Below are 11,378 nucleotides of genomic sequence, written 5' to 3'. Positions count from 1 at the left end.
TGGTCCCTAAAGGCAAGATTTAACTATGTTTTTATAATTTTAAAACTTTTAATTTAGTCCCTATCATTTAATTAAATTTTGTTCAACTTGATGTTTATAGTTTATAGTTTTAGAACTTTCAATTATTTGGTCTCATATTTTTCCAAGTTTCACAACTATAGTTTACTTGAAAAATCATATATTAACCTTTTTTTTAGGTATTGTAATTAAATATAGGGATAGAAAATTTAAACCCAAAATCTCTTGTCTACGAGTATAGGTGACAGTTGAACTAAACTCATGTTTCTTTTTAAATTATAATAAAAAAGATGAAAAAAGTTGTGAGATTTATCAAACTCCATAGATGAAATAATTTTTTCTTGATAATTTTAAATTTATATTTATTTAGTTATTTTTAAGCTTAATATCTGGAGCTTAACAATATTGAAAATGAAAAAGAAAATCTACCAAAAAAGAAGTTTTGAAATTAAATAGTTTTATACGTGGCCGGTGACATGGCAACTTTAGCGAGGCTCGCCGGACAAAATCGGAGAGAAGCTAAGCGACGCCGGAGGCACCGTCTCCGGAGAGGACAATGGCAGGAATCTCTTACTGTCCACCGCTTCCTCCATCTCTATCCCCCAAGGTCTGTATCTTCTACGCCGGTGGCTTCAATTCAACTCGCTGTCATTTTCTGATCCTAATTCTTTCCGATTCACTTTGGAACACTCGTTTTGTAGACGGTTTCCGCCATAAGATGCCTCTCAAGCTCACCGGAGAATTCTAATGGTAGCAGGAAGAAAGAGGCATCTACGATTTTGAAAATCACTGTGAGTGGAATCACAGAGCTTCTTAGGCTTTTCTCTTCTCCGATCAGTAAGAGGTATCGCTTCGTGTTATGAGGGAAATTAGGGATTGTTTGTTCTAATTTCTTTAGATGTTTGCTTAGTTTGAATATGCGAGCGAGAGATATGAATTCGGTTCTGTTTGGTCCGTGTCTGTGCTGCAGAGTTGATGGAATTAGGGACAATCAGGAAGAGGAGTTTGTAGTTACAGGCGTTGATGAGGTTGTAGATATCCTGAAATCAGATTATGAGAATGCCTACTTTGTTACTGGTACATTCATTTTCCACGTTTTCCTTAGCTGATTCTTTGTTTCCTTTATCATACTTTGATTTCTGAGTTCTTCCTTTATAAAAAAATTATCATTCAATCTATAGTTGCAAATTATTGACAACTATTTTCAGTTTGTTTGACAAATACTCCAACCCTGAATTTTCTTCTCTAGCATGATGGTGTGTTGTATATGAGTTCAATCAATGGATGCCAACTTCCCACCTATCTAGAAATTAGTTTACTACGGGTTTAGGTATAGTAAATTCAATTCAATGGCTTGCTTTTATACAGTGGGATTGTAAGGCTACAAATTAGTAACCTTTATTGAGAGGTGTGCCTAAGTTCGCCTTTTTGGGAGCTAGCTTCTTTGTTATATTATAAGAGTTTTGCTTTAGAGGAACAATAGGATTTTTAGAGAGGTGGAGAGTTTGAATGCGTTCTTGTGGGCTTTGGTCCAAAGGCCTTTTTTTTGTAATTGTGACCTTAGTTTGACTTTGTTGGATTGGAGTCCCTTTGTGTAGTTTTTGGGGTCTCCCTTTTTATGTTGGGCTGTTTTTTTCTCTGTCGTTGTACATTCTTTCAGTTCTCTGGTTGAAAGCTCGATTTCATACCAAACCAAATATATAGAAGCATGCGTGTATGAATGGGTGCTTGTGTAAGTGACTGCATTAAATGAAAAAATGAAGCTTTCGGAAGTGTATTTTGTGATGGGCTTACACTGAAAACAGGGACATTCACTTCTGCAATTTATACTGACCATTGTCTTTTTGAAGATCCAACCATCAGATTTCGAGGTATTAATAATCACAGAAACTTTTAATAACTTAATCGTATCATCATAATGGTGATCCTATTTTCACCTTTTATGTTTTCAAATGCCTAAGATTACATTAACTCAAAATTAGAAGGGATAAGTTGTTTCTTATTCTGCTAAATTAGTGATGAATCACTTTAAACAGCATAACTGAATTGAATATTAGATTGAAAAACTCTTTTGATCACTTTCATAGAAGTATTGATTTATCCTCTCAACTTTAAAACATGACCACTTAATCTTTGTACTTTCAAACTTGTAGCAACTTTTTCTATGGTCTTTAGCATGTAACTATTTAGTCCTTGTATTTTCAAATTTAATTTCATCCATATTGTGAAAAATCTTGTCAAAATGAAATGTCAAATTTTATTATGAAATGAACTAGTTTTGTAGTTTGAAAACAAATTTTACTTTTTATAGCATACTTCATTTTAGCAATATTTTCAAACATTAAAGTTGCTTTATGGACTTTTAACCCTGTAGGCAAGGAGCTGTATTCACGGAACTTAAAGTTACTTGTTCCCTTTTTCGACTGTCCATCAATCCAATTAAAAACAATTAATAAGGTAATTTGATCTTATGATTTAATCCTTCTTTTGACTTAGATTGATGAGTGAGTGAATGGATTGAGTTAATACCTTTTTTGGCCTTTTGGCTAAGATCAATAGCAAATGCATGCTGCTGGGATCGGATTGGGAACAAATTTTCTATTGTTTTTCTTTTGCTGTCTTGGGGGACAAACTTTTATTGAAATTTTTGGTAAATCTAGGATGTATATGGCTGCTAAGAAAGGGGATGAGTGAGTACTGAGAAGTATCTTCTTCATGGATAAAATGATCTTTCCAAAGAAAGTAAATTTTAGACTTTTACTGATTTTCATGATATACATGACTGCAGAGTAATAAATCTGGGGTTGAATTTGTACTGGCAGCCTGGAAACTAAGGTAGTTAACTACATTCTTTCATATTGCTTGTGGCTCTGGAGTGCTGGGATCCTTTCGTTTCTGACTTTGAGGTTTTTCCTTGTGTGAATTCCAAAAGAATATTGATGGTAGAGTCAGGCGAGTTGTCCCGTGAGATTAGTTGAGGTGCGAGTAAGCTGGCTCGGACACTCACGGATATCGAAAAAAGAAAAAAGTTCCAAAAGAATATTGATATATTTCTCAACAAAACAAAAGTAGGAAACAAAAGATGAAACGTAAGTTAAACTACACGTTTGGTCTCTGAATTTCTGCTTTGCATTAATTTAATCCCTAAAATTTCAAAAGTATTCTTAAAATATTTTGTACCAATCAAACACTTTTCAAAGTTCAAATACCTATTGGACACAAAATTAAAAGTTCAGAGACATGTAACACATTTTCAAATTTAGAAATTAAATAGACAAAAAGCTTAAAGTTTAGGTACTAAACTCGTGATTTGATCATACTTGAGTAAATGGTGAGATATGCAATGTAACTACGAATTGCATTTGTTCTCTCTGTTGGTATTTTCAAGAATTTGTTTTCCTAGTTTCTTTTTCAATTGCGGGCGTTGCCTCAGTTATTTAAGCTTTCCCACATCAGTAGAAATTCCCAACATTTATTATTTTCATCTGATTGCCTTGCAGGACATACCTGAAACTTCCATGGAGGCCACTCATTTCTATTGATGGAAATACACTCTATGAACTTGATGACGAGTTTAAAGTGAGAATCAGTGATCCTCTCATCCTTGTTTTCAAATGGTTTTAAGACAGCTATATCTGAATTTTCTTGAAGTTTTATTTCAAGTTTTGCGCTGAAACACATTTTCAGATTTGTTTTTTCTTTTTATTTTTCTCTTTAAGAAAATCAACCGATAACTATCACCTTTGTTGGTTAACTATTTGAATTCTTAATCAAATTCAAGCTGAAACAACACAAATAAGTCTTTGAAAACTATATATATCTTTTTCAGTTTTCAATTGATTATAAAACAGAATTTTAAATTTCTGTACATCTACTATTTATTTCCATTCATCATTTCCTTCTAACATGGAACTTTTTTTCTCTGTTTTTTATAGAACCTACTACTTTCATTGAAAAAGAAGTACAAACTTACAAAAAATTAAGCCCACAAAATTTCTACTATAAAAAGGGGTTCCAACTTGGCAAAATCAGCCTCTGGATAATTACAGAAAGTCTTTGAAATCAAACTCTAAAGAGAAAAATATGGAAGCTCAACAAGAACCAAACATCAATAGGGTCATCCCTCTCTAGATCTCTAAAAACTCTGTTATTTCTCTCTCTTCAAAAAGGCCATAACAAAGCGCATACTCCCACAAACCATTAAAGACGAGCTAGCACAATTCCAAACGTCTGCTTATAACTCCAAGTCATCTTCCGTCTTCTGACAAATAATATAACCAAAAAGACGTTGATCCACTAACGACGGCAGCTTTCTCGAAAGTTAATCCAAAGTGTTCAAACTACCAAATAAAGCAGCTAGGAAAATAATTTAACTTTCTTAGGTTTCTTAATCCTTCATGAAACACATCTTTTGTTAATTATGGGCACGTCAGTGAATATAGTACACCATGCCAATAATGGACAGTAAAACTTGACAGAAGATTATGATTTTTCTATTTTACATTGTAAAAAGGTGCTTAAAACCATTTTTAAACACACAGAAGTATGGTATGTAAATTTCTTAAACTACAGGTATACTTCATAGTTATCCTTTTCCCAGGGAGCGTAGATAAGAAAATATAATATCAAGCTATCTAAATATGAGTTAACTCATGATATCTCCTTTTTTATATGACATCAATATATCTTATGTACTAAGCCCAATATTTGATTGCTTTCCATTTCTCATCATATCAGATAGTAAGGCATGCTGAGAGCTGGAGTGTTTCTGCACTTGAAGCAATTACTCAGATATTCATCCCTAGTTTTGAGCGAGACTGAAAATTGATTTGTAAGTTCTTGTCTCTTAACTTCTTACACAAAATGTCTTTAGAAATAAAGCACTGTAAGTTACTTGTATAAAATTCTGTTCCATCCCCAATTAAATAAAGCTCGTTTGGTTCACAAACTTGTTATCATGTAATGAAAGTATGGAAAGATTTCATTTTTTTCTCCTGTACTTTCCTCTTTTTTGTTTTGCATTTCTCTGTGTGTTTAGAGTACATTGACTAATTTCGAGAAACAATTCGAATGACTTCACAAAACTTAATGTTCAACTTAGTTAAGCATTGGACTCTGAGCTTAGTTCGAGCTTTAGGATCCTGGTGACGATATTTTAGGGTCATTCCTAATAGATGGAAGAAATAAGAAAAAGTGCATTACAGGATAGAAGAAAGTTCAAATAAAGTTAATTAGGATTTATTCCAATTATTGATCTTCTGTATCTTTTCCTTTTATGGTACTTTCCTTTGTTGGGTTTCTTGTATCTATTTATTCCGTAATTGTAATTCAAATTCTGATTCAAGTTGATTATTTCAATAATATATACAAAATTTAATAAGCTCCAGAACATAATTCTTTTGTTGTTGGATTCAGGCTTGCAACCTCTTTTTGTTTTGTTTTAAAACAAAAGTAAAATCAGAACAAATTTAAAGAGAACATGTCTCGATAGATTGCACATCCACTTATGGAAGTTGTTCTTATAACTTTTTTTGCTGCGAAATAGATGCGAGAAAAACTCTAGCATTTAATTTACATTGCTGAATTTTTCTTGTTAACTGTTATTTTTTTCTCCACCTTGTTGATGCACAAAAGCTGTGGGGAAAAAAATTCAATAACTACGGCAACTGCAACGATGTTTCTTGCAAATTAGGGATGAAAATTGATTTTGGCCAGTTTTATAACTATTAATAGCTTTTTAGTTTTTGAAAATTAAGCCACTAATTCATCTATTGGTTGTGTTTTTAAAATCCAAACCAAAGTTTGAACCAACTTTTCTCTCCAAAAGTTGACTAATAATTAGTGATTAAGAATTCAAATATTTACATAAAAAAAATACGAAAATTATGATTTTGAAATGGTGAGAAAGCAAATACATCATTTTCAAAAATGAAAAAAAAAATCAAATATTTATGGATGGAGCTTAAGAAACTAAAATGCACATCGATGGTAATCATGAATATTCCTGAATACCATTGAGGCCATGTTTTATTTATCAGACTCAAAATCTTATTTGGATACTTTCAGGATTTATTTACTGTCACACCATATAACCCTTTAGTACATAAAAAACGATGAAACTCACAAAACATTCAGTATTCTCATCTCATCCAATTCACTTCTCAGTTGGATGAGAAGTCAATTGTTTTCATAAAACTCATCACACCATAACCCAATGTTTTTTAAAACGTTTGTTTTAAAATCTAGTCATTCACTGAGCTTCTTAGCTCACTATTTCCAAATTGTTTTCCCACTTTTCAGGTAGAGATCGTGTTCCCAAAGCCTGATACGGTGTTGTCACTCTGCTAGAGAGTCTTGTCTTTTCTTCAATATGTTGTTTAGTCGTTTTGTACTCATATGCACATATAGTCTTGTGAGTATACTTAGGATAGAATTAGAGCGGGTTGTAGGTTTTTGGATCAAGGAGACTATACTTTGTGTTTAAAAATCTGTAAGACTTTTCTTTGTGTTTGTTATAATATGGGCTGTACTTGAGTTCCTTTAATACTTCTTTCTTTAGAGTTGTGTTATTTTGCTTCCGCGAGTTATTCAAGTAAAAGTACTAGAGGATGATATCTGCTAGCTTCACACCGTTTCTCTAACCAAGAGAGGAAGTGGTTTGGAAGGGGGTGTGACAATACATCTCTTAAATGTTTGGACGTGACTCTGACCATGTTAACATTGCCAAGAAAGGTAACGGAATCATGGTGTCGTAACGTAGAAAACATTTTAAAGCAAAATTCCTAATATGTAATTGATGTCACTTCTATAAGCATCCCAGTGGTGAAGATGTGCTTGGATTGATAATGATGGAAACTGAGGTGGAATTGCTGATATGAAAGGGGGAGGAAGGTATGTCTCTCCTTTTTGTGTTTTTCTTGCTCCTGGTCGGCCTTTACTTTCCTACTATTAGGGAAAAAAGAGGAATAATATTTTGTAAGTTTTAAAAGGGACATTTTCCCTTTTGTTCTGCATCCATAAAATGGAAAGTAACATTAATAACTATTGCGGCTCACATTTGATACTTCTTATTATGAACTACAAAATCTCTTGTTTGTTCTTAACTCCAACTTTTAAATATTCTATTTTATTCTGTTTTATCTAATACCATGTTTTATTTGAAGTTACATGTAATTTATTGATTTGTTGGACTTATGTCTATAAGGTATTGTTAAAGCTTTCTGTACCCGAAAGAAAAAAGAAAAAGGAAAAAGGAGAAAGGAAAGGAGGTCCAGACAATTTCATAAAGCTAGGAAATGCTGTCATTTCACAAAGACGTAAGATGTTAAAAGTGTCTTAACTCCAATATTGATATTACTGATGGGGGGACACATGTCTTTGAATGAACGGTTCGTCCGATCTCTTTGAAACTTGAGTGTGGCATGAAATGAATGCCCTTTGGGATCTTTATTATTTTCAATTAAAGATAGACTATTTTTCTTGTGAGGTTGTGGGATTTTTTCCAAAAAAATTTAAGTGAGGAATCTGATCAACGAATTTTCTATAGGGAATCCTCTCTTGAAATTAAGTGGAGAACTTCGTTGGGATGAAGAATGAGATGGAGGGTGGAGAAGTGGAAGATGCATCTCCGTACCCTTCCAACCGGTGGACATCTCTATTCTCAAGCAATAGATAGATTTAACTTATAGTGCTATTTTTATTAGTTATTTTGTTGAGTGATAGAAATCTCTTTTTCAAGTCAATTCGATTTAATTTGCTTCTTGGTCGAACTGATGTACATATCAATTCAGTTTTAGAGATTCATAGGATGAAACCAAACCAAGACAGTTTTATTTGAGTTTAATTTGATTGATAGGATCATTTAATCACGGAAGTTTATTGTATGATTAAACAGGTCCAAGGAGCTGGCAAAGAGTCATTCATTCTCTAAGCCAATAAAGTTGAATCTGAATCAGATGCAGATGCAGATAAATGGGCAAGAATACACAAATTGATGTTTCAATCATATGCTTGGTTTTGTCATTTTGGCTGTCCAAAGGCACACATTTGAGGTTATGATCTGGTCCACACTATCCTTCATTATTTATCCTACCTTTTTTGTTTGTTTTGTTTCCAACAAAACACTTGCTATTCAGTACCCCGATAGAAAATTTAAAAAGAAAATCAATGAAGATGCATAGAAAGTAGACTATTTGGTCAGTTTCAAGTGGTGTGATTTGATATGAAGCAGACCCTTTAACAGAGCTTCTTTTGACTGTTAGTTTAGGTAGAGAGAGAGAAAAAAAATCAAGAATTTAATGCATTATTCTGCCATTTCATTCTTCATATCATTCACACCTTTTTTTTTTTTTTTTTTTGTTAATAAATTAGAAGGTTCCTCTCTCTTATCACATGAAAACCTTGGAGGACAGCATTATTATTGCTTCAGACCACATGAGCTAGATCTAGTTTTGTTTATTTTATTAATTGACATAGTAGCTGTCTTTTTTTTTTTTTTTTTAATTTTTTTTATGAAATTTAGCCAAACTTTCTTTGGAGTTTGAACTATTGGGATTATAATCTTTAAAAAAAAACAAATACACTCCTTTTTATTTGAAAACTTTTCTCAAACTGTCAAACTTTCGATAAAAATATGTTTTTAATAAATTCCTAACGATGGTAAAGTTTAGTCAACAATTTCTGTTTATGTAAAATTTCTGTTTATGTAAGTTTGTCTTGGTCGTGTATTTTAATTTGAAGTTTGAACGATAGCACGCTCCTATTCTATTTCAATTTTTTTAAGATTATTATTGGTGGGCTAAAGATATCTTAAAGTAGACCTCTCTTGTTTCTTCAAAGTGAATGCCTGTTATTAATGTTGATGTGGGTTTGAGGCTATTGTTCGTGACTCTTTTGGTGATGCATTGTAATGTTTTCCATGAAAACTCACACGTTTTTGTTGGGTTAGTTGAATTTCAAAAGAGACATTTCTTACGCTCTTGAAGCTAACACCTACTTTTATGTATAGAAACAAATTCTCTAATCATTCGAAACCTCTTAAGATCATATGTCAACGAGGGTTCAACTTTTTGTTCGATTTTATTCGTGATTTGTTGTATCATGAGTCAGTTCAAGGCTTCCTTCTTGTCAACCACAAATGTAAATTCAATTGCAACTTCACATGTTTGTCGTAGCCTTACAATAGTTGTTATTGTTATTATTATAATTTTGTTTGATTGTATTACTCTTATTTCAACCAAATCTTTTATTACTATGAATAAAACCATTCACCAAAAATAAAACTAAACTTCTAACACCACAAAGAAACAAGATTGATGACTATCAAAGATTAATTGATTTTGCTTCATTGCATCTACATTTCTCCTAAGTAGTTCCATCTTATCTTCACTTTAATAAAAGATGGGGAGAATTTTTTCCATCTCGAGAATTTTAGATTCTCACACCAGGATTTTGCCTTTTTCGTTTCTATTAGATCATTGTTTTAAAGATTTGAACACTCGTGCAAGACGAGAAGGGAATAAGATAGATGTCGATATATATTTGTAGCAATCGTTGAATTCACCAAAACGTCATGTGATTCATAGTTTCACACAACATTGATGAATGTGTCGAATGTAATTATAGTTTTATGATAGAAACAAAAATAATATTCAAAAATAGAATTAGGACTTCTAAAAAAATCAAACATTTTTCAAATACATGTTGACCATAATCACAAAGATGGCAAATGATTTTCGTCTAAGAAACTTCCAAATATTGTGTTTAGAGTATGGTTATCTTTGATATCATCGAAATGGAATATAATCATGAGGAAAAATCTTCAAATAAAACACTAAAAACTAATACATTATTCCAAATCTACACAATACCAAAGTGTTATTCTCTTATTCATTTAGATATATCTTCATTCTATTCTTTCATCGTTCATGTATCAAAATGAAATCCATTATTGCATCTCTTGTTGTTGATAGGAAAAAATCGAAACAGAACTAAAAAACAAAAGTTTCCTCTTCGAACTTTGAGATCTATATCCGGTTGGTATTCGAACTATCAAAAGTATCTATTAAATTTCTATATTTTTAATTTTGTATTTAATTAAGAATCTCTAACTATTTAAATTTTTTCAAAATCAATTAATCTATTATACATAAATTTAACGATTTTCAAGTGCAATTCCAAACTTTGGTTTTAGTTAATTATAGCATATAGCTATGAATTTTTTTTAAAAAATCAAAATCTAGGTGACTAAATTTATAATTTTAAAAATCGCAAAGTAAATATAAACCTCCAAATTTAGAGCTAAGAGTCGATTTGGATTGCCTTCTTAAATACTTAAAAACACTTTTTTATACCAAACAAAAATCAATCTAAACATGTGTTGAGTTATAAATTCAACCGAAAAATTAAATAAATATATAATATAAATTAAAAAAAAAAAAAAAAAAACATAGAAGTATTAGGAAGGTTTGAAAAGAGTATTTAATAGAGAGAAGAGAAAAAAAAAACCTCCCAAGAACTAAAGAAGTCATTGTTTGATACACACTCACAAGTCAATAAGATAATAACACAAAAAATGAATAAATATGATTAAAGAGATTCCTCCTTTCCTTAAGATCCCTCCCTCTGCCTAAGGCCCCTTTTGAGTTGGCTAAAAGAAAGCAAAGGCAAAATTTTTAATTTCTTTTTTTCTTTAAAGGAAATTTAAGAAAAACAAACAACCCTTTTATTTTTATTTATTTATATTAAAAAAAGAAGAAAAAAAAAAGAGTAATAATAATAATAATAATAATAATAATAATAATAATAATAATAAAAATATAAATATAAAGTTGGGATGGGAAGTGCAAAACAGCTAAGTTATATATATATATATATATATTGATAGGTGAGATTGGCTGATTGAAAGGCGCAAATCAAGGAATCCAACTGTTTTTTCTTTTTTGTTTTTCTTTCTAATGAGTGTAGATTTAGTTTTAGTGCTTTTCTTTTTTTTCTTTGTGTGTTTGTTTCTGTCATCAATGGATTCAGAAAAGCTTCTTCTTTCTAGCTAAGTTTCAACCAATGGAAAAAAGAAAATAACCCAAGACTATTTCTTTCTTTTAACTCATTGACATGATCTACACTTTCAATGTTGAAGTATAGTGGAAAGGAAGATAATTAGTTACTTTCAATGTTGAAGTATAGATTTGATTCTTCTACTCTACATGCATGTTATAAGAAATAAAAGAACAGCAGAGTTTACATACCTTATAATTAAGTGAATGATAAGTTCAACAAGTTTAATATGTAAGTTTGAAAATGAGTAGGCGATCGAGGTCTAATTCGTCATGGGAAGCGTAGAATCTGATGCATTGGATGTG

The 11,378-nt window shown here is 31.4% G+C and overlaps 1 protein-coding gene and 1 long non-coding RNA gene across 3 annotated transcripts; both read left to right on the top strand.

The window, feature by feature from the left end:
* Positions 1-441: 441 nt before the first annotated feature.
* LOC103495870 (uncharacterized) lies at positions 442-6,562 on the top strand. 2 transcript variants are annotated; one of them, XM_008457574.3, is made up of 9 exons: positions 448-625; positions 720-862; positions 989-1,095; positions 1,824-1,889; positions 2,393-2,475; positions 2,807-2,853; positions 3,519-3,597; positions 4,756-4,849; positions 6,319-6,562. In XM_008457574.3, the coding sequence occupies exons 1-8, from the start codon at positions 575-577 to the stop codon at positions 4,837-4,839; spliced, it is 660 nt and encodes a 219-aa protein (XP_008455796.1). In that variant the 5' UTR covers positions 448-574; the 3' UTR covers positions 4,840-4,849; positions 6,319-6,562. The 2 variants fall into 2 exon arrangements, with proteins under 2 accessions (XP_050940751.1, XP_008455796.1); XM_051084794.1 differs by lacking the exons at positions 1,824-1,889; positions 6,319-6,562 and having other exon boundaries at positions 442-625; positions 4,756-5,006.
* An 865-nt stretch (positions 6,563-7,427) lies between these two features.
* Positions 7,428-8,343, top strand: LOC127149427 (uncharacterized). The gene is made up of 2 exons (XR_007821000.1): positions 7,428-7,662; positions 7,913-8,343. It is a non-coding gene; the product is annotated as an uncharacterized LOC127149427 (long non-coding RNA).
* Positions 8,344-11,378: the final 3,035 nt, after the last annotated feature.

The sequence above is a fragment of the Cucumis melo genome, chromosome 5 (assembly GCF_025177605.1).
Source record: "Cucumis melo cultivar AY chromosome 5, USDA_Cmelo_AY_1.0, whole genome shotgun sequence".
NCBI classification, from domain to species: Eukaryota; Viridiplantae; Streptophyta; class Magnoliopsida; order Cucurbitales; family Cucurbitaceae; genus Cucumis; species Cucumis melo.
The sequence above is the reverse complement of the archived record's forward strand: the minus strand, read 5'-3'. Positions and strand labels throughout refer to the sequence as shown.

Excerpts from the sequence above, each read along its gene's own strand:
- LOC103495870 (XM_008457574.3), top strand. The coding sequence starts at position 575 with ATGGCAGGAATCTCTTACTGTCCACCGCTTCCTCCATCTCTATCCCCC. Across the intron at positions 626-719 it reads CTCCATCTCTATCCCCCAAG|ACGGTTTCCGCCATAAGATG; the intron begins GTCTGTATCTTC and ends CTCGTTTTGTAG. Across the intron at positions 1,096-1,823 it reads GAATGCCTACTTTGTTACTG|GGACATTCACTTCTGCAATT; the intron begins GTACATTCATTT and ends CACTGAAAACAG.